General features: G+C 63.1%; 1 protein-coding gene across 2 annotated transcripts; it reads left to right on the top strand.

Annotated features, from left to right (window-relative positions):
• The first annotated feature begins 1,230 nt into the window (after window positions 1-1,230).
• Window positions 1,231-21,285, top strand: JUP (junction plakoglobin). Of its 2 annotated transcripts, none has more exons than XM_083809234.1 (15): window positions 1,231-1,323; window positions 12,370-12,593; window positions 13,611-13,861; window positions 14,338-14,576; window positions 15,245-15,446; window positions 15,978-16,122; window positions 16,750-16,853; window positions 17,789-18,127; window positions 18,517-18,672; window positions 18,816-18,935; window positions 19,111-19,261; window positions 19,393-19,514; window positions 19,789-19,828; window positions 20,148-20,318; window positions 20,400-21,285. In XM_083809234.1, the coding sequence occupies exons 2-14, from the start codon at window positions 12,377-12,379 to the stop codon at window positions 20,291-20,293; spliced, it is 2,232 nt and encodes a 743-aa protein (XP_083665360.1). In that variant the 5' UTR covers window positions 1,231-1,323; window positions 12,370-12,376; the 3' UTR covers window positions 20,294-20,318; window positions 20,400-21,285. The 2 variants fall into 2 exon arrangements, with proteins under 2 accessions (XP_083665360.1, XP_083665359.1); XM_083809233.1 differs by having other exon boundaries at window positions 13,608-13,861.
• The last annotated feature ends 698 nt before the right edge of the window (window positions 21,286-21,983 follow it).

Genomic DNA, 21,983 nt, shown 5'->3' with positions numbered 1-21,983 from the left:
CGGGCGCTCGCCGGTGACTCGGCCGCTGCGTGGCGGAGGCTTCGCCCGGGGCCGGCGGCAGCGGGTGAGCCGGGACGCGGCGGCGGGGCCCGGCTGGACCAGTTGGGCCGGGACGGAGGTGACGCAGGGAGCTGCCGGCAGCCGCCCCAGCCCGGCCCCGGCGCCTCTCGCTGCTGCTGCTGCTGCTGCTGCTGTTACTGCTGTTACTGCTGCTGCTGCTGTTACTGCTGTTACTGCTGTTACTGCTGTTACTGCTGTTACTGCTGTTACTGCTGTTACTGCTGTTACTGCTGTTACTGCTGTTACTGCTGCTGCTGCTGCTCCTGCCTCAGTTTCCCCTTCCCTGCGCCTGGGGAACGCGGATGCCCTCAACCAGGCCGGATTCGGCCACGGTGTCACCGCCGTGTGGCCGCAGCCGGGGGACATTTTGGGGAACGGGGGCTGCCCTCGTGCCCCCTGCCCCGCTGGGTATGGGGTCGGGGGGGGCCAGGCCCCCCCTCCCCGTCCCCCCCTCCTGGCCTTCGAGCCCCTCCGCCACCCTGCCGGGCCCTGCGCCCTCAGTGCTTCGTTTCGCACCGGCTCGGACACAATTTGGGGTGAAACCTGGCTGGTTTGGTCTCCATGGGGCCAACCCCCCCCCGGTGTGTGTGGGGGGCACTTTGGAGGGCAAAAAGACCCCCCCTCCCATAGGACACAGGGGTGCTGAGCCCGCTGGGGTCCCACACCCTGACCCCCCCCCCCCCCCCCCCCCGGGATGCTCCTGGCTGGTTTTGGTGTGAAACCGCCTGGTTTTGGGACATGCGATAAATTGTGGATGGTGCTGGGGGGGGGTCCCCGGGGGGGGGGATCCGGCACCCAGGGGTGCTGCAGGTGGGGGGGGGGGGGGGGGGGGTCGGGAGGGGTGGCTGGGGAGAGCCGGGTCTGGGGGGGACGGGGGGGGGACGGGGACATGGGGGGGGGGTCCCCGCGCCCCCCCCCCCAGCCCCTCCCGGCCCCGCCCCGCCCCGCCAAGCCCCGCCCTCCCCGACCCCGCCCTCCTGACGTCACCCAGGTGGGCCCCTCCCTCTCTTGGCCACGCCCTCTCCCTCCCACCTCCCTCTCCGCCCAATCCCCTGCCGGCGAAGGGCGGGGCGGCCGCGCGCCGCCCAATGGCGAGCGGATAAACACGGCCGGCGGGGGCGGGACCCGAGCTGAAGGGCGGGCGGGAGAACCAATGGGGAAGGCGGTTGGCGGGGCGGGGCGGGGCGGGGCAGGGCGCTGCTCGCCTTTTGTTCGGGCAGGAGCGGGGCGGGCGGCAGTGCCCGCGCAGGGAGCGGCGCGCAGGTGAGCGGGGTGGGGGGGGCACCGGGGGCCGGGCGTTACCGGGGCTGGGGCGAGGACCGGGGGCAGAACTGGGAGGGGTCCCCCGAGGCAACCGGGGCTGGGGAGGGGTCCCCGGGCAGGCACCGGGAGGGGTCCGGGGAGGGGTCCCGGGGCGAGAACCGGGTGTAACCGGGGCTGGGGAGGGATCTCGAGGCCGGGGAAGGGTCCCGGTGCGAGAACCGGGAGGGGTCTGGTTCCGGAAGGGGTCCCGGGGCAAGAACCGGGAGTAGCTGGGGCTGGGGAGGGGTCCTGGGGTAAGGACCGGGAGGGATCCCGGCGCTGGGAGGGTCCGGTTTGAGAACCGGGAGGGGTACCGGGGCTGGGGAGGGGTCCTGGGGTATGAACCGGGAGGAACCGGGAGTAGTCGAGGCTGGGAAGGGTCCGATTTGAGAACCGGGAGTGGTCCCAGGGCTGGGGAGGGGTCCCGGGGCAAAGACCGGGAGGGGTCCGGGGCCGGTGAGGGCTCCGGTGCGAGAACCGGGCGGGGTCCCGGGGCTCCGTCCCGTCCGGGGGCGTCGCTCCCGGGCTCGTTCCTCTCCCCGCCGGCGGAGCGGGTCCCGTCCGGCCGCTCCCCGGGGCGAGCCCGTACCGGGGGTCGGGAGGCGGCTCCGTGCTGCTACCGGGGCTGGGCGGGAGCCGTCCCCCGGTCCCCCCGCGGGGCTGGCTGGAGGCACGGCCGGGCGCTGCCCTGCCGGGAGGAGGAGGAGGGAGGAGGAGGAGGAAGGAGTTTTCCCGTCCGAAACCCCCGCGAGAGGCTGACGGCGAAAATCCGAGCCGGAGAACACGGGGGGGGAGCGAAACTGGCTGGCGTTTGGGGAGCAGCGAGGGCTCTAATTGCGTTAGCTGAGTGATTAGCCTAATTAATCAGGTTTGCAGCGCAGATGAAAGGATAATGCTGAAACGTCGCTGGGAGTTGCCCGCCGAGGGAAGACGTAGGCTGTCGTGCGAGGAGCGTGGGGAGAGGTGGCAGGAGCACGGGTGTCTGCTGGGGGGGGCATGGCTGTGATGGGAGAGCACCTTGGGGGGGGTCCCAGTGCCCCCCAGGACTGGTCCTGGGCCCCCCCGTTGTAATGGTGCCACCGTTGGGGTGACAGCCTGACCCCCCGTGTGCTGGTAGTGGTGTCCCCATGCACTGATCTCTCCCCCTGCATTGGGTGCTGGGGGGGTCCTGCCCCCCTGCTGCCCCCAGCCCACCCCTGGGGGGGCTGTGGAGCAGCCGGGTGGGTCGTGGTCCCTTCCCGGGTCCTTGTCGGTGTCCTACCAGGGCAGGCTGGGAGGGCGTGGAGCACCCAATTAAACTGTCTTTATGCATTTGAAGCCTATAATTGCTCGTTGCTTCAGAGGATTCCCATAGAGTGTCATTAAAAATAACAATCTTTTATTGCAAGCTTGGCTTAAACAGGTGGATTGTAGGACAGGAACGTGAAGAACTCGTGGCCCTGGTGGTCGAGGTGTTTCAGTGTCCCCTTCAGAGCTGGCTCTGTGGCAGCGCAGGTGGCAGGGAGCTGTTTTTGTAGGGCGCGAGTCCCTGGAGCTGTGTCAGCTCCAACAGTTGGGGAGTGCTGGGAGGAGGCAGGATGGGCCCTCCCCTCCAAACAATGGCTCTCCTGCTCTATTGTCTGCTGTGGTGCAGCTTCCCTGCCCCAGGAAGCGCCCGCAGCCCTGGGGACAGCCAGGGCCTGGGTGTTGGAGCCCCTGTCCCCACGGGGGTCTGAGTCTGTGGCGCTGGTGGCACAGCAGAATCCAGGGTGGATTGCACCTGGAGACCTTGAGGAATTTCCCCTCTGGTCCTGGTGCTGTGTTTTAGCATTACTGTTTAGTACTGCCCTAATCCTGTTAATTCTCCCCCCTCTTTGTTCCCCCCCCACCTGAAATCCTTAATCAGATGTAGCAGCTGGGCCAGGCAACTGTTCCGCAGCTGCGAGGCTTTTTCAGTGGAGGCTGTGTCTGTGACGATGGCTTCCCTTCGAGGCTGTGGTTTGGTGTGGGAGCATTTGCTGGTGCTTGGCTTCTTATCGCACTTCCACATCTCAGGGCTTCGGCTTGCAGATGGCAGAGCCTCCAGGAGGGGAGCTGGGGAGGACGGGGGCTCCGCGCAGGCGACTTGCAAGGCTTCAGTTGCTGCATCTGTACCAAGTTTTGCATCGGTCTTGAAATTTTAAATCATAAATCAGGTTGGCTTCTAGTTCACAGAACCTAAAAATAAATTTACCATCTCTTAAAGCCTTGTTAGTCTGCCTCGGACTTCTTGTGGCACTGTTTCCAGCTTTCACCTTCACTTCAGCTGGTGCTTTCCCACCCAGGCAGGCTTTGGGATCACCCAGCAAATGGGACCGTGGTGGTGGCTCTGGGTCCAAGCTGGTCCTGTGGGACCCAGGGTGTCCCCAGCTGGGCTGTGCAGAAGTAGCTGTGGACCTGTTGGCAGTGCCTGGCTCGCAGGCTTGAATTTGGTGCAGCATTTCTCGCTCCTGCAGGGTTGGTTTTACCCCAGTCCTGCAGGGCTGGGGACGGAACAGGCATGCTGCCTCTGCACGCGGGAGCAGCTGCCAAAAAAAGTCTTAAAACTTGACCTAAGCAGCTAAAAAAACACATCTGTGTTTAAACTGCTGCTGGCCAGCACCGAGCTGCAGAATGCTCCAAAATTTCAGCCACCCGTAGCCCTGCTGCGCCCTGTGGTGCTGTCCCAAAGGTGGCCCTGCACAGCCCAAAATCTGGGCCATGCTCAGGCGTGTTGCTGCCTGCTCCTGTTCAGCCCATTACCGTTCAGCTAAACATCAGGCTCCTCCTGGATCCCACGTCCTGCAAGGGATCAGGTGCTGGAGAGGACTTCGGGGTGGCTTGGTTGGTGCATGCTCCTGCACCCCAAAGCTTCAGGGTCTGGCAGCGGGAAGGGGATGCTCTGGGTGCTTCCTTGTCCCACTTGTGCTGCATCAGTCCTCGTTCTGCTTCCCTTGGGAGTTGTCCTCAGCGTGTGCTTGACCCTGAGCTGGATTTTGGCTTGCAAGCTGTCCCCTGGGTTTTTGCATCCTCCTGTCGTGGTGAGGTGCCTCTGAGTGCCCTGGGTTTCATCCTGCTCAGCTGCCAAGGGTCCAGGCTTCAGCACACTGCCCATGAGCATCACAGCTTGTGGGGATGTGCAGCAGCAGGGCTGGGTCCTGCACATCCGTGTCTTGTTCTCTGAGCCCTGCCATGACAGCACAGAGCAGGCTCTGAAGCTTCCTACCTGGAGCAGGAGCCACGCAGGGAAGGTGAAGCGCTGTGCTCCCACCTCGTGTGCAGGGGTAACGCGCTCCCTGAACAGCTACAGGGGCAGAGGAAGATGTTTCTAATTAGCCAGGGGTTTGGAGTCTCTAAATCTGCCATCCCCAATAGGTTTTTCTGCGGATGCTGACAGGCCCGGAGGCATTTCATAATGCTTCAGTCGCTCGGATCTAAAATCCCTTTAGAAAAAGGGCAGGAGCCTTGTGCTGGAGCACGGCTCCTTGGGGCTTCAGGTTCTCTGCAAGGTGCTGAGCAAGGAGCTGCTGGCTCAGACACGGAGCTGCGAAGGGGGCTGATTCAGGATGCTCGGTGCTTTCTGGATATCCCACACCTGGATGACCCAATGCATTGCTCTCAAGGCTGTGAAGATGAGCAAGTGCCCTTGTAGGGTTAAGCAATGTTGCCTGCTCTGGTGTTTGAGACCCAGCCCGGGACTAGGAATTGACCCTGTGGCATCTTCCCTGTGACCCTGGTGAAGGTCCCTTCTGCAGGTGGGGATGGAGCAGGGGATGCTGTGCCGGGGGGCAGGAGCCAGAGCTGAGCATCTCGGCAGCAGCATGAGCCCCTTATGCCACCAGGAAACCAAGTGCTGCCAGCATTTTCCAGGGTGATGAACCAGCTGCTCCCTGCTGGGGCGTTAATCCTGCTTGGTGCTGTCCTGCTCCTTTATCCACATCCCTGTGGTCTCAGGATGCGCTGTGGTCCTGCTCTGTGTGCTGGCTTTCGGAGGTGCTTCGGTGGGCAAAAGGCGTTTGGTTCTCTGCTGTTGGAGACCTTTGGCTGCTGTAAAGAGCCTGCCGTAATCACTGTGACACGCGGGCTGAGCCCTGGTGACAAATCATTAACTTGCTCCGACAGGCTGGGTGCTGACGGGTGTTGGTGATAATTCCTTGTGAAGCATTTGAACTTTGCAGATGTAATGCAATCGGATGGAGAAATTAAGCTGGGGCGCAGCAGCTCTCAGCCCGGCTTCCCTTCTCTTCCCTCTGTTCTTCGCTGGCAGAATCAGGGCCAGGTGGCAGAATCCTGTGTTTTTTGGACACCATTATTCTAGCTGGAGACAGCATGCGAGCCTCCAAGCTGAAATTTAAAAAACCTGCAATTATCGTGTTCTTAAAGGACAACGTGTTCTTGGTGCTCTTTAAAACAAAATAATTTTTTTCTTATCCAGATGGAGTTATTGTGATTAATTGCACCGTGCCAGTTCTTTCCGTGGACAAGCGACGAGTTCCCGTTTTTCCCAGCAGTGTTTCTAAAGAGACTTGGTGAACTTTTATTGTGGAGGGGATCTGCCCACCTGGGTCCTCCTGTTCCTGGTGCCTCCGTGGGTTTCCATGGGTGCTGGTGTCCCCTAGGAGAGGGAGCGGGATGCACGGGAGGTGGGTGCTGTCGTGGCACCTGAAGGTTTTTACCAAAACCACCTCTTCTGAATGCATTTGAGACAGGTCAAGGGGTGAGGCTGGATGGGACGCGCTCCTGCTCTGCCCTTGTTTAGCACAGCACCCAGCCTCGTGTCCGAGGGTGCAGGAGCAGCGTTGGGTGCTGCTGGCCCCGTGCGGCTCCGAGGCTGGAGCAGGGTGGGGTGGGAAGCGGCTTCCCACGTGTGAGAGAAGCTCCTGCTGATGGCAGAGGATGGGTGTTGGCTCGGGAGGGTGGAGGGGAGGCTTAGAGCTTTCCTCCCCCTGGGAAGAGGCCGGTGCCCTGCTCACACAGGGTGTGAAAATACCTGACCTGGGCAGAGCCGCGGGGATGCGTGCAGGGAGGGAGGGATGTGGGTGCTGGTGGCCAGGACAGAGCTGGAAGGGGCCGGCTGGACTCTCACAGGAGAAGTATTCTCTAGGGTGACTTCATGCCTTAGCAGGAATGTGTTTTAGGATGGGATCGCTCCGCCCTGCGCCGCAATCAGGGTGATTCCTGCACCGGGTGTGTGGGGTGGGGAGCTGGGCTGGGCTGCAGGTAGAGCCATGCAGCGCAAAGTCCCACCTCCGAGCTCTTCCTGGCCTTGAAATGCCTTGGCTGAGAGTCTTGCGCCTTGATTTGAGGGCAGAAGGGCAGCCAAAGACGCAAGGGACCTGCTGGGTCCGTGCTGCAGGGTGACCCTAATGGCCAGTGTTGTGTGTGCCCCCACAAGGGAGGGATGTGCAGCGGATGGTACCTTGTTTTGTGATGGGGAGTGCCAAAATATTGCAGTGTGTGTGTGCTGGAGCTGTCAGTAACCCCTAATCTGGGTGAAGGCAGGGCATGGCAAGGCTTGGGGCATGGCAAGGCTTGGGGCACGTGTGTCCCCAGTGAGCTGTGCCCTGATGGAGAGCACCAGGGAGCAGAGTGGGTGCTGTGGGGGGGATCTGGGGCTGGAGCCAGGTGGGGGGGAGTAGAAATGGGTTTCACACGAGGCTGTCAGTAGCTCTCAAACACCTGGTTGGGAGCAGCTGAGAAATAAATAGGGCTTGAAGAGCTGCCTCTGGTTATGGGGTGTGGGTCTGGGTAGTGGCTCCTGTGCCCCTCGCTGCCCACCTGAGCCATGTGTGGCCGCAGCCTGTTGCCTGTGCAAGCGGTGGCCAGGACCTGCTCTGGGTGTGCAAACGGTGGCCAGGAGCCGCTCTGGACGTGCAAACACCGCGAACAAAGGCGGCCAGCTCCTTTGTTTGAGGGCTGGCGAGGGCAGGGCCGGAGCGGGGCTGAGCTCGGGGTGCGTGGTGCTCTGCCGCGCTGGCTGCTCCCCGCCGCCGCTCTCCTCCTCATTAAACTTAAAGCTGCTCTCTCATCCCCCTTTGAATCCTTTGACTTCTCTTCACTGTACAGCCCTCATTGAAACGGCTTGCGCGAGCAGGGCTCTGACTTTAATGCATCCCATTGATGCCGGCGAGGTCTTGAAAAGCTCCATTCTCTCCCTCCTTGCGCCGCTTGTTCTTGCCATGGATCCTTTTCAAAGCCATTGAAGCTTTTATACGGTGCCGGCTCTGTTGCGGTGGCTGTCCCGGCTTCGTTAGCTGTCGCACGGCGGTGGCACTGTCACTTCTGGGCTGTGGCTGCCCCAGCCCTGCTGCATCGTCCCCGCTTTGTCTGAGCGGCACCAAATAATCCTCCTGCTCTTCCAGGCGCCCGGGGAGGACCGGAGATCACTTGCGTGCAGCAGAAGTGCTTCTAAAATAGTCTTTTTCTTGCATGGTATTTGTTGAACTGCCTTAAATACCTCTTTCCTTTTCTTAAAAGCCCAAGTAACTGTAATTACCATCGCTCACGTGCTTCCTGCAGCCCAGCTTGCCAGGACACAATGCAGCTCCTGAACAGAGGAGCTCCAGCCCTGCTGCCCTTTGTTCTCTGTGGGGCTGGGGGGTGCTGGCAGCTCGGGGGGGCTCTGACAGCTCCTGCCCCAGGCTCCTCTACCCCCTGCCCAGCCAGGACAGCTTCAGGATCAGGCCCTGCCTCGCACCACCACTGCATCAGGGTCTTGCTGCCTGCTTCTGGGTACCCCAAGTCCGTGATCTGGGTTTTGGGGTTGCTCCTGTTGCCCCCACCTGCTGTGACCTAGAGGGGCAGGGTCCCGCTGAGCACCACAGCCCCCAGCCTGGGGTTCGCTCCCCTCCGGCAGCACCGTGAGCCCCATCCCCAGCATGCCAGGGAGTCCCTGGGCAATAACTATTTCTGCCTGAAGCAGTATTCATCGCTTCCCTGCTGCTTCTCTCGGGCAGCTCAGCTGGAAACCGGTGCCAGCGCCGGGCTCCGGAGGCTGCGTCCTGCTTGTCCCCGGAGGAAGGGGCTCTCCGGGCAGGAGGACGCGTGTTTACTGGAGTTTACTGGAGACTTCCTCCGCAGACGGTGTCCGTGGGGAGACGATGCCGTCTGGCTGCTGATCAAATAATCCTGGAGACAGATGAGCCCTCTGGCCGGGGCTGTGCAGCGCTGGTGACTTCCTCTGCTTTTCCACCAGGATGCCTGGCTCCAGGAAGCAGGGGGGGGAGGATTTAACCTTTTCCCTGCCCTGCACTGGGGTGGCTGGAGCTGCTTGCCTGCCTCTGCTGTGGGGCTGCCCCTTCTGGAGCAGGTGTTCCCTTGTGTGCCCTGCACACAGCTCGCTGCTTTCTGCACAAACCGAGAGCTTTGCCCGGTTCCTGGCTCTCGAGCTGCAGGGGAAGGCGAGGGTCCTGAGGGTTCTGCTTTTCTTGTTTCTGCATGCTCTGCTGCAAGCTGCTCACCTCCAGAAGCCCCGATCTGGCTGTGACGGATGCTTGTGAAGGTCAAACCAGGCTTAAGCAGCATCCCCTGCCTGCGGTGTCACCTGCCAGCTCGGTCCCCGCTGAGGAGTGGGGACATCTGAGGACAGCGGAGGGGATGGAAACGCTTGTGTCTGGTGTCGGGCCTCGGTGTGACGATCAACAGGATGCTCGATGCAGGGCTCAGGAAGCATCCCTGTCTGCTTCTGGAGCCTCTGACACTTGCTCCACTGGCCCTGTCACCTTCAGTGCCACCAGCTTCACCGGCTGCCTGTGGCAGGGAGCAAACCCACAGCGGTGCTGGGCTGGTGCCCATCAGCGGGGCAGTGCTGCTGGGGCTGCTCTAACGGGGCTGGTATCTCACAGTAACACCCGTGCTCATTAGCCTGGGTTTATTCTGCTGCTCGTAGCCTGTCTGGGGCAGATCAGCTGAGCCCGTCGTAGATCTGAGCAGCTCCGCTCGCTTTTGATGTCTGAGGCTTGTGGTGCAGACAGGGAGGAGGGCGGCAGCGGGGGGATGGCTCATGCATAATGCACAGCTATGTAAAAAGTCAGCGTTTGAGCTGAACTCGGGGATGTTTGAAAAATTAAGTGCTTGTCAAACGCCTGTGAATTGCAGAGCAGCCGTGACAGGTTGGCTGAGTGCGTGCGGATGGGAACGGGCCCCTCCTGCCAGCTCCGGGTGCCGGGGTGCTCCCACCCCCACCTCGTCTGTGCCGTGGGGAAGCTTTTGATGCCCTTGGCTCTGTTCTCCCCTTGTCCAGCCCCGTCCAGGGCAGCTTCCCAAGCGTTGGTGTGGGGACCTGGCGGGTGGCTGGGGCTGCTGCCAGGGCTCTGCACGCTGCTTCTCGCTGGGGTCGCTGATGGCTTCGGTGAGCCCCGTCGGTGCCAGCTGCTCCATGGTGGCACCGTGGGGCCCTTCCTGCCATCAGAGAGGGGAATCCTCCCCCCTGCTGCCCCAGCCCTGTCCTCTGCTTGCTGCTGCCCTGCTTTAGGGCTGGGGGGGCTCCTCAGCTCGTGATCCAGGCACCCAACCTGTTTGTGGTGGCAGGTGGCCGTGCTTTGGTGGCGTTTTGTCAGGCTTCCTGACCCAAGCTGGAGGCTCCAACACCGTGGTCACCAAAGGGGGAGGCCTTGCTTTCGCCAACACCCCCCCTGACACCAGAGTGCACGCTGGGGCTTTGCTGCAGGACCTGGGCCTGGCTGCAAGCTGTGCCCCCCCCCCCCCCCAGCTTGGCTGGATTTGCCCCCGGTGCCACCCCCTTTGCTCTGCACTGATCGGAAAGCCCAGCTCCGGCCCGCTCCCTGCCATGGGAATAACCTGCCTCCCGTGGCCTCCATTAGCAGGGCTGCCTTTTACTGCCTTATAAACATGCATTATGCACAAGCCATTAAAGCCGGAGCAGCGCTCGGTGTGCGGCTTGCTGCTTTACAGCTCAGAGAACACCAAACCGACGGGAACAGCCCCCCCACCGCGCTGCCAGGAAGGCTGCTGGGGGGGGGGGGGGGTTGGTGGGATGCAGGATGCTCCGGCCTTGCTGCGCCCTGACCTCCACCCCTCCTCAGGAAGGGGTTTGCGTACCTGGGCCGGGATGTTTTCCCGGTGAGTGTTGGCCTGTGCCGCTCGCCAGGGCTCGGCTGCTCCTTGGGAACAGCCCGCAGCGCTGGGGCGAGCCGCGCCAAGCCCGTGCGCGCCGCCCTGGCCCCCCCCCCCCAGCTCTGCGCAATCCGCGTCCTCTGCCACCACCCAACGCCCTGACTCACTTGGGTGGTGGGGTACCACGGCTGCCCGCCCTTGGGGGCTCGTCCTGCTGCCCCTTGCTTGCTTGGGGAGGATGTGGGTGGCAGTGCCAGCCATGCTGGACCCCCCCTTTTTTTTTTTCCCCCGAAAGCTCTGAGCTGGATCGGGGCCACGGGCACGCGGCCGCCCTGGTCCAGCCTGCTGCATGAATCAGTGCTGGTGGAGGTGGTAATTACGCCTCTGTTTGGCAGCGCTGCTCCCAGCTCCGCCGGGCGCCGCGCGGCAGCTGCTCCCTTCGCCTCTTATCGAGTCTGAAACTCTGACTCATCCCCGCCCGGGCGGCCTTGGGTGCTGCAGGAGGCCGGGGGCTCGCTGGGTGCCCCCGTCCCTGCCGGGGGCTGCATGCAGGGCCGGTGACTCAGCCCTGCAGCTTCCTGCCCCCCCTGAGCTGCTGCGGGCTGCGCTATCCTCCCTCGCCTCTCCTCCCCCCAAATCCCCAAGCTACAGACGACAAAAACCCAGCCCCGCTCCAAAAGTACACCCGGGTTAGTTGGTTCTGGGTTTGGGGACGGAGCAGCCACGGTGCGTTTGGGGATCGGAGTCTGGTCCCCGAGACTCTGGAGCAGCCACGCGAGGCTGGAGCAGGGCTCGTCCCGCCGACGGGCTCCCCGGAGGCCAAGGCAGCTGCTGGAGGCCGGCGGGGAGCGGAGCGTTCCCGTCTGCCCCAGCCCTGTGGTGACTCACGGCATCGCCATGCACGCAGGAGGCGGCTGCGAGCGGGAGCTGCTCCTCTCCGCCTGGGATCTCCCTTGGGTCCCAGCTCCCCTTTGCTCCCGGAGCCTCCCACGCTGGCGTTGGGTGCAGCGACCCCGTACCCAGGGTGTTCCCAGTATTGCTTCCCACTGCCGTGAGCCTCCCTGCTGGGGCTGCCAGGGCAGCCAGACCAGCATTGCCACCCCTCTGCAATAATTCATTAGCACCAGCTGCTGCTGGACCCTCTTCCCAGGGGATGGGGCTGCCCCACTTCCCTCTCCCTCCCCTCCCAGGGCTCTGACGCTGGGTTTCTGGCTGTTCCCCGAACTGCTCACAGCCCTGGCACACCATGAGCATGGGGACGTGCCACAGCTTGGCTCACCCGTTGCTGGATGAGTCTTCTGGGGACCACGCTGGTGTGCCCCAGCCCAACCTGGCTGCTTGGTGACCCCCAGGGGCTGGCAGTGAGCGAGCTGCTGGCACCACGCTCAGCACAGGGAGCACCCAGACCACGGGCACCAGGGCTGCCATGGGGAGAACTGAGCTGCTGGCTTCGCCTGGTTATTTTTAGGTGCTTTAGGAGTGTCCTATAAGAGCCTTTGAACGGTTTATTTTATTCTCAGAGTCCCAGCCTCGTCCTCAGCTCGCTGTCAGGTCCCGTCTCCAAAACCTGGTCTTTAAACAGCCTGCGTGCGGGAGCGGGGAGGCCCCTTCGCGCTTCGGCACCGAGGCGCTGAGACGCGGTCTCGCGCGGCGGGCGCTGGCTGGCGGGCGGCTCAGCGCCGGGTGCAGCCGCGCTTCGTGTCTGAACACGAGCAGCAAAGTGCTGAGCTGTGGGTTCGTCAGCTCGGTGCCGCCTTTCATCTCGCTTGGGGGAGGAGGGCAGATAGCGATCTGCTCGCGGGCTGCGCCCGGGCGGCTGCGCTCGGCTGCGGCGGGGGCACCGCCGGGGTCCGTGGAGCGGGGGAGAGGGGCAGGAAGGTGCCGCGGAGAGACCCCAGGCTCTGCCCTACAAGCTCTCGGCTCCCTGCCCCGCAGAGCAGCCATGGAGGTGATGAACATGATGGAGCAGCCGATCAAGGTGACGGAGTGGCAGCAGACCTACACCTACGACTCGGGCATCCACTCCGGCGTCAACACCCAGGTGCCCTCCGTCAGCAGCAAGTGCCTGGGGGACGATGACGAGGTCTACGGGAAGCAGTACACCATCAAGAAGACCACCACGAGCTACTGCCAGGGAGGAGGCCAGAGCCAAGCACAAGGTAGGGGCCGGGAGGGGGATGCCAAGGGGGTCAGCCACCAGCTCAGCTGCGTTTCTTCTTCCTTCTTCCACCTCCCCCACGGCTCTCCCGTGGCCTGTGCTTACCGTGCTCCTTCTGGGCACTCCTCCACGCAGCCTTCCACACCCTGGGAGTTGTTGCTGCCTAAAATATCCTCCCGCCCGTCCTCCTTCCCCTGCGCCGAGAGCTCTCGCGTCGAGGGCGCGCAGCCAGAGCCCGCACTGGTGCTGAGCTGTGCGCACACATCCCAGCCTGCCGGTCGGTTGGCTCCGGAGAGGAACATCTGATCCCAGCCCACGGGTCGGCCGTCTGCTCTGCTACCTGCCTGCTCAGGAAACCTGTCTCGCTGTGCCTGGCAAAGCCCTCGGTACACGCTGTAAAACCCTGACAGCCCGCCCGCCTTCCCCCGCTGCTGCTGGGGCGAAGCAGACGGCGGTGCAGCCCGCTGGGCTGAAGGAGCTGCTTCCCCCAGCTTTATCCCTGAAAAGAGGGCAGATCTGCTCTAGTCAGATACGTGGCTCGCCTCCCGGTGATGGGTCCCGGAGGGCTGAGCTGCAAGCTCCCAGTGGAAGCAGAGCCCCGTGGAGAGGGACAAATCCTGCCCGGTCCCTGCCGCGGGCAGCTGGGGACCACAGCTCTCTGCTGGGGACATTCCTGCTGCTCTCATCCCCGCAGCCTCAACCAGGAAGGCCTCCGTGTCCTTCTCCTAATCCCCAATGCCAGCCTGTCCTGAGTTGCAAATACCCTTAATTTTTTAATTAACGGGCCTCGTGTGACAATTGCTTAATCACGCTGCCTAATTGAGCGTTGTCTTATCTCCCCGCCGCCCTATCTGTTTACGCTCGGAAGCGCCGGCTCCTCGCAGGACGTGCTGGGACTGCTGACATGGCTGGTGCCGTGGTGCTGAGCTCTTCTTGCTCAGCTCCTTGAAATTTGGGGAGCTCTCCTCCGAGAGATCCCCAGCCTCTGACGCTGCCTCCCGGTCTCTCCCCGCAGCAGATATGGAGGCTCAGCTGGCCATGACCCGGGCTCAGCGCGTCCGGGCCGCCATGTACCCCGAGACGGTGGAGGACCGCTCCTTGCTCATCACCACGCAGGTGGAGGGGCAGCAGACCAACGTGCAGCGCCTGGCCGAGCCCTCGCAGATGCTCAAGTCTGCCATCGTGCACCTGATCAACTACCAGGACGACGCCGAGCTGGCCACCCGCGCCATCCCGGAGCTCACCAAGCTGCTCAACGACGAGGACCCAGTAAGGAAACGCAGCTTGATTGCACATTTCTCTGGCCTTCCAGCTGCAGGGCTCCTGGGGTGTCCTTCCCCAGCCAGGGTGGCACAAATGGGGTCCCAGACCGCTGCTGCCATCCAGCTCCCTTCCTCGTGGCGAAGCCCTGTGGTCACCTCCGCCCTGCAGCAGGATGGAGCCCACCTCTGCTTTCTCTGTAGCTTGTCCCTGCTGCTCTGACGCAGCCCTCGTAGTCCTGGCCTTGCACAGGCTTCTTGCCCGCTCTCAAAGCTCCAGACCCCGCTGCCTGCCCCCTTTCCTCGGTGCCGGGGGTCAGACCCTACTCTGCGAGCTGCTGCGTGGCTCCTGGAGCGAGGTGGACAAGGCTTGTGCCAAGCAGCAGCCCTCGATGTGGGCAGCCCAAGCAGAGCAGGAACGCTGGTGTGCCTTTGGGGGGCTGCCCTGGGACCCCCTCCACCCACCAACTCCTCTCCCAACCCCAGGTGGTTGTCAGCAAAGCGGCCATGATCGTGAACCAGCTCTCCAAGAAGGAGGCGTCCCGCCGTGCCCTGATGCAGTCGTCCCAGATCGTGGCGGCCGTGGTGCGCACCATGCAGAGCACCAGCGACCTGGACACGGCCCGCTGCACCACCAGCATCCTGCACAACCTCTCCCACCACCGCGAGGGCCTGCTCTCCATCTTCAAGTCCGGCGGCATCCCGGCCCTCGTCAGGATGCTCAGGTAAGGGGGTGCTGGTGGGAGCAGGGCACGGCCACCGGGGTGGCCCTAAGAGGGTGGTGGAGCCGAGGTGTCCCAGCCAGGCTCATGGGGGGCAAAAGGAGGGGAAGGAAGGGGTCCTGCTTCTGCCCGTGCCAAAAAAAGACCCCCACCTGGAGCCTGAGGCCAGCAGCAGAAGGAAAAGCTTCTTGGAGTGGCTCCAGAGCAGGGCCACGAGGATGCTCAGCGGCCGGAGCCCCTCCGCTGTGAAGCGGCTGAGAGCTGGGTGGCTCAGCCTGGAGAAGGGAAGGCGCTGGGGAGAGCTTACGGCAGCCTTCCCGTGCCCCAGGGGGACCTCAGGAAAGCTGGGGAAGGACTTGTTGGTAGGGGGTAGCAACAGGACAAGGGGGGATGGCTTTAAGCTGAAAAAATGTAGGTTTAGATTAGATAGATACATTATTAGATATATAGGGAGGAAATTCTTCCCTCTGAGGGTGGTGAGCACAGCTCACAGGAGCTGTGGGTGCCCCATCCCTGGCGGTGCCCAAGGCTGGATGGGGATTTGGGGTGCTGGGACCCGCGGAAGGGTGCTGGGTGGGCAGAGATGGGTGCAGGCAGCGCCCCGGGCCCCGCTTGCAGCGTGGGGAGCCCAGCGGCGGCCGCCGGTGCTGACGTGGCTCCTGCGCCTGCAGCTCGCCGGTCGAGTCGGTCCTCTTCTACGCCATCACCACCCTGCACAACCTGCTGCTCTACCAGGAGGGGGCCAAGATGGCCGTGCGCCTGGCCGACGGGCTGCAGAAGATGGTGCCCTTGCTGAACAAGAACAACCCCAAGTTCCTGGCCATCACCACCGACTGCCTCCAGCTCCTCGCCTACGGGAACCAGGAGAGCAAGGTGAGCCCCGGGGCGCCGGCTGGCACAAAGCGGGGACCTGACGGGGTGGCGAGGGGCGGGGGACAGCCGCCTGACCTCGCAGACCAAAAGCCCGGGAGGGCATCAGGGGGCAGCTCCCCCCTATCTGGGCCGTGTGGCCCCCCGGGCCGTGCCCCGAGGCAGAGCGGTGGCGCTGTCTGCGGCGCTGTCGCGTCCGACCCCTCGCGGGCAGGACGTCCCCGCCGGCGCAGACGGTCCCAGTCTGGCCGGTAAAGCGGCTTGGCTGGGTTTCTCCCTCCGCTGCTCAGGGCAACGGCTCCATCTTTGTTCTTGGGCTGCTCCTCTGGGCTGATGCTCTCTCCTCCTACGCTCAAGTCGCTGCAGCCTCGCGTGGCTGCGTGGCGCAGGGTGCTGAGGTTTGGTCCCCAGACCGAACCGACGGGGGTGATGCTGCCCACCCCACCCCACCTCGCAGGACGGGGGTCCGCGGTGCGCAGGGCTGGTGTGGCCAGAGCTGCCGCACCCCCTGACCCTGTCCCCTTTGCCTCGCAGCTGATTATTTTGGCCAACGGAGGACCCCAAGCCCTGGTGCAGATCATGCGCAGCTACAACTACGAGAAGCTGCTGTGGACCACGAGCCGGGTGCTCAAAGTGCTGTCGGTGTGTCCCAGCAACAAGCCCGCTATCGTTGAGGCCGGTAAGAGGCTTTGGGGGCGCAGCCTCTACAGACAGCAGGACGTTTGGGGATTTGGGATTTTGGGGTTTCGGGGTGATGCGGCTGAGGGTGTCCGGCCTCCTGAGGCTGCTCCCCAAGCCACGCTTCGTGCCAGATGCCAGAGCTGCAGGGTTTTGGCTCGTCCTCCTGCAGTAGTGACTCCTCCTGGCCCTGTTTGCTCCCTGCCCCTTGGGGTGGCGAGGGGGGACCCTGGCCCCGGTGTCCAAGGGGGGTTATCCTGCTGTTGTTCCTCCCCCGGATGGCTACCGCCATCTCACAGCTGACGTGCAGGGCGCTCTGAAGCCTTGCACGGCCAGGTAAAACCACCTGTACGTGGCCTGGTGCCTGTGACAGCTTGCTGAGGTGCTTTCCTGGGCCCGTGCGTGGGCAGGAGCCGGCCCAGCTGGCGGGCAGGGAGCTGCCTTCCTGCACCGCATTTAGCCTCCGCTAAGCCACAAGGCGACGTCGTGCGTTGGAGGCAACAGTCGGGTGGCATCCAGCCCACGCTCGCCGTGCTGAGAGCTGCTGTTGCTCCCTTTTCCTCTCCGCTGGGGACGCTTTGCATGTCTGGATATTTATAGGCGGCTCGGTGTCTCGTTTCCCTGGCAGGCGGCATGCAGGCTTTGGGCAAGCACCTGACCAGCTCCAGCCCCAGGCTGGTGCAGAACTGTCTCTGGACCCTGCGGAACCTCTCCGATGTGGCCACCAAGCAGGTGAGAGTTGGGGACACTGCGTCGTGCTCCAGCACAGCCTTTTGGGGAGCACCTCGGGGCTGTCGGATGGGTTTTGCGCCAGCGTGCCCCTCTCCACGGAGCCCTGCGCCAGTGCCAGGCTGAACCCGAAGCATTGTCCTCGTGCTGCTCAGCATCCCCGCCGGCTGTAGCAGCATCCCCAGGGCTGCTCGTTGCTCTGGCTCACGGCAGCAGCTCCTTCCCCCAGCGAGGATGCTGCCCTGGCACCGAGCCCCGGGAGCCGTGGGGCTCGAGGGTGGCCCAGGGCTCTGCACAGGGCTTGCTCTTCCCAGCCTCTCGCCGCCTCCTGATGCGTTCCCCATGTGGTGCTCGGGCTGCGACTCCGCACGGATTAGCGCCTGATGCAGTGTGGAAACTATTCGGGCTGGCGGTGGAAGGCACGCAGCCGGGTCCCCTGGCTCGGCTGAGTGTGGGGGGGGGACGCGGCCGCGTTGCTTTAACCCCTTCCTGGCCCTGCCTGCACAGCTGGGCCCGTGGCTGTGGTCACCCTGGGACAGCTCGGGGAGCGCTGGCTTCTCGCGTTGCTCTGAGCAGCTGGAGGCTGCGTTGTTTGTGCGTTTCCAGCAGGGAAAACTTGGTGGAGATACTAAACTCGGAGTGAAGCTGCGCATGTCTGGGGTGCTGCCATTCGCTCTGCCCAGATGATGCTGGGAACAGCAGCAGGGGTTGCACAAGCTCTGGTGTCATGCAGATGCATGGGCCTGGGGCTCGAAGGAGAGGGGATCGGGTCCTGGGGGGGAGCCCCCATGGTTGGGGCAGGCATTCTGCCCGCGTAACGGGGAGAAGCTCTGACACCCCAAGAGGGGAAGAGCTTGGATGGAGCTCAGCCGAGGCGCTGGGCAGGATCTGGCCCTGGTGGGGGGAACTGCTCTGACCTCTCGTTCCCACTCCTGCAGGAGGGCCTGGACGGCGTCCTCAAGATCCTGGTCAACCAGCTGAGCTCCGACGACGTGAACGTGCTGACCTGTGCCACCGGCACCCTCTCCAACCTGACCTGCAACAACAGCAAGAACAAGACCCTGGTGACGCAGTCGAACGGGGTGGAGGCCCTGATCCACACCATCCTGCGGGCGGGCGACAAGGAGGACATCACCGAGCCGGCCGTGTGCGCTCTGCGGCACCTCACCAGCCGGCACCCCGAGGCCGAGATGGCGCAGAACTCCGTGCGGCTCAACTACGGCATCCCCGCCATCGTCAAGCTCCTCAACCAGCCCAACCAGTGGCCACTGGTCAAGGTGTGGGAGGTTCTGGGGGGGTGGGATTTGGGGGCTGGACTCGAGCGAGCCCCCAGGTTGCTGGTCCCCGGTGGGGTTTGCAGCTGGAGGACGGAGGCAGCGAGCACCGGTGGCTGCTGGAGCTTCCGCAGGGCTGCGTCCTTGGCGGCCGCTAATGGGAGGAAATTGCTCGTGCTCGGCTGCTGTAGTGAAATCAATCCTCGCCCCCCCCCGGCCGCCCCCGCAGCAAGGAGGGAGGCAGATCCGGTGGGGGGGAGTGCAGGAAGCTGGAGTCAGCCTGTGCTGCAGAAAGAGGTGGTGTGGGGGCAGGCAGGGAGCCTGCGGGGTGCACTCACGCCTCCGGTCCCTGTTTGACGAATTTCTCTGTCCCTCCCGGTTCCCTGCTCCAGGCTACCATCGGCCTGATCCGCAACCTGGCCCTGTGCCCGGCCAACCATGCCCCGCTGCAGGAGGCGGCCGTCATCCCCCGCCTGGTCCAGCTGCTGGTGAAGGCTCACCAGGATGCTCAGCGTCACGTAGCAGCCGGCACGCAGCAGCCCTACACGGTGAGTCCCAGAGTTTGGCCGCGTTGCCTGTGCCCCTCATTCCCAGTCCCGGCGTGGTCTGGTGTCCCCATGGGGTGGCATGTCCCCATGACGTGGCCGTGCCCTGGTGTGGGGATGCTGGCTGAGCGCGTGTCCCCTCGTAGGACGGCGTGAAGATGGAGGAGATCGTGGAGGGATGCACGGGAGCGCTGCACATCCTGGCCCGGGACCCCATGAACCGGATGGAAATCTTCCGGCTCAACACCATCCCTCTCTTCGTGCAGGTCAGGGGCTGGGGGCGCCGGGGCTGCGCCGTGCCACCTCCCAGCCGCTGGCACGTCCCCGTGGTGGGCTGGGAGCCGTGGCGCTCAGCTGGCAGCACGCCCGTCTCGGGCTGCATCAGGGGCACGAAGGCAGCCGCGCCGACTGCTTCACGCTGCCGTTAATCTCTCCTGACAGCTCCTCTACTCGCCGGTGGAAAACATCCAGCGCGTCGCGGCCGGCGTGCTGTGCGAGCTGGCCCAGGACAAGGAGGCAGCAGATGCCATTGATGCCGAGGGGGCCTCGGCTCCACTCATGGAGCTGCTGCACTCCAGGAACGAGGGGACAGGTGAGTGCAGCCAGCCTGGGCCCTGCTGCCTTTTGTTGGCGCAGCCAAACCAGGAATCCTCGGGCTGACCGTGGCGAGGAGCCGGGCTCCCCGTGCCACCCGGGTCAGCGGCGCCTCCTGTCCCTCCGCAGCCACCTACGCGGCTGCCGTGCTCTTCCGAATCTCCGAGGACAAGAACCCCGACTACAGGAAGCGCGTGTCCGTGGAGCTCACCAACTCCCTCTTCAAGCACGACCCCGCGGCGTGGGAGGCGGTGAGCACCGCGCTGGGCACGGGGACGAGCCTCGCAGGGATGGGGGCCTCCTGGGGAGGCTGTCTTCTGCCTCCGCACGCTGTCACTGCCTCCTGGCAGAGCTGGGATGGGGGTGATGGATGGACAGAGGGAGGTGGGAGGTGGCCGGGCTGCAGCCTTGGCTCTCCAGCAGCCCTGGGTTACGGGACGGGGCTGGGCACCACGTAGCCATGGAGCATCGCGCGCACATTTGCACGTTCCCTGCGTCTTAAAACCGTGCCGCCTTCTTTCGTAGGCTCAGAGCATGATCCCCATCAACGAGCCCTACTCAGACGGTGAGTACAGAGTGAACCCTTCCTGCGGGGTCCTGCAGTGTCTTGTCACCAGAACCATGCTGCTTTTAAATGCTCTCAACGAGCTGTCTCGGGCAGCTGCCTGGCCTGCGTGGGGATGCTCAGCTCCCCGGGAGCTGCGCCCCTCGGCTCCACGTTGTGCCCGCAGCTTTTGGGGCAGGGGGTGGCAGATGGCCCTGGTGTCCCCCGCAGCACCGCATGCCAAACGCTGCCCAGGGCAGGGGGAGCAGGAGGACGGCTGAGCCCGGGAGCTGCCCCCCAGCACCGGGAGCTGAGCTGCGTGTCCCTTGTCCCCCGGCAGAGATGGACCCCGGCTACCGCCCCATGTACTCGGGTGACATCCCCCTGGACCCCATCGACATGCACATGGACATGGACGGAGACTACCCCATGGACGCCTACAGCGACGGCGTCCGGGCGCCCTTCGCCGACCACATGCTCGCCTAAACCCGCGCCCCAGACCCCGCACCAGGTAACGCCGGGGGGTGCGCGGGGCGCTGCTCCCCGAGCCCCCCGCGCTGGGTGACGTGAGCTCCCTCCCGCCGCGCCGCAGGTGTTTCCTCCATCCCGAGAGGGTGGCCCCAGAGCTGAGCATTCGCGAGAAGGACTTGGGAGACAGAAGTGCCTGAGAAGACAAACTTTTCCATTCCCACGAGAGGTTTTCTTTCTCAATTTTTATTATTATTATTTTTTTTCTTCGCTGTGGGTCTGTGGAGAAGGTCCTTCCTCCTGGGACTGCTTCAAGCACCTACTGCCGCATCCAGCATCCAAGATACTGTTTCTGAAGCTTTAAGACACACAAACCTTGCATCATTATCAACCTTTTATTGGCAAAATAGTCTTTTCTATGAATATATATATTTCTTTTTTATTTTTAATATGGTGCCAACGGCTTTTGCCGTCTTTCAGTTTGTGCTTTCTAACTTCCCCACTACTCGTTCTGCGTGTTAGTGTTCTAGAAAAGGAATCTAACATGAGAAAACCCTTTGTCTTCTGCGAACTCTGACTTACTTAATCAGGCCAATCCGGAGTTTGCTGAAAACAAATGGTCCCATGTCCCAAGACCTTCGTTTTAGCCATCGGGATGTCTGCGGTTTAATTCTTTCTGATCAGCCGTTGGGGAGCTGACTTTGTGTAACTGCCTGTCCTAACAGTAACAATAGAGAAGTGACTCCAGCATTAGGAACCGTGTCCTTGTACTGATCTCTGTTGCACATTTTAACCCGTTTCCCTTCTTTTTGGTGAGTGGTGTGTTTCCGTCCCCTCTTTCCTTACCTAACGATTTTTTTTAAAAGAGGCTCTGGAGTTGAGGGTTTAATGCTCCGACTGGAAATGGATGGACTGTTACTGGAGTGTGGTTCAGGAATGGAAGATTTTATTATTTCTGTAAGTTGTTTTTGTATAGACCAAAGCAAAGAATAAAATAACCCCCCCCAGCCCCAGGTTGCCACGAGCTTGTTCTTCCGTCGGCTTGGGGAAGGGAAGGAGGCTGCAGAGGCTGCAAATGGGGCGAGGGCAGGCATCGCCCCCAGCCACCGCAGCACTTGCTCTTAGCCCTCTTGTCGCCGGTGCTGGGTCATTAGCATGCCGGCTCCATCCAGGCTGCTCGTCTGATCCGTCAGGAGGTAAAAACTCCCAGTAATTAAGATGTTTGTTCATTAAGCAGCATCACCGGCGTCTCATCTCTGCTGCTGCTGTTGCACGGAGCTCGTTTTAATGAGCTCCAGGGGATAAACGCGCGCGCTGCGAGCGAGCCCCGGTGATTGATAGAGCGAAGCCGGGACGGAGCTGCAAGAAGCTAGGCTTAAAAAAGTGATTTACTCCAGTCTGACATGGTCGCCTTCTCCTGCCTTCGCCTGGCTTTAATAGCAAGAGCAGATGGCAAAAGGAAATATTCTCCACTGAAATGCTAACTCTGACAGCTGCTCCCTTGGAGAGCAATGTGGAAGTGGCTCCAGGCGCCAGGCTGGGATCGTGCTGGGAGGTGGAAACTGTTCCCAAAGTTACCCGCGAACTTCACGGCCTCCCATCTGCTCGGCGGCCTCCCCTCGTCCCCTGCCACTCGGCACAGGGACCCGTCCCTGGGAAGGATGCGGGGGACGGGGACTGGCACCGCCAGGAGCTGGCTGCCCCAGGC

The sequence above is a fragment of the Anser anser genome (genome assembly GCF_964211835.1).
Source record: "Anser anser genome assembly, chromosome: 23".
NCBI lineage: Eukaryota > Metazoa > Chordata > Aves > Anseriformes > Anatidae > Anser > Anser anser.
The sequence above is the reverse complement of the archived record's forward strand: the minus strand, read 5'-3'. Positions and strand labels throughout refer to the sequence as shown.

Coding starts and splice junctions, on each gene's coding strand:
- JUP (XM_083809233.1), top strand. CDS start 12,377: ATGGAGGTGATGAACATGATGGAGCAGCCGATCAAGGTGACGGAGTGG. Junction 13,862..14,337: donor TGCTCAACGACGAGGACCCA/GTAAGGAAACGC, acceptor TCCCAACCCCAG/GTGGTTGTCAGCAAAGCGGC. Junction 19,262..19,392: donor CTCCAGGAACGAGGGGACAG/GTGAGTGCAGCC, acceptor GTCCCTCCGCAG/CCACCTACGCGGCTGCCGTG.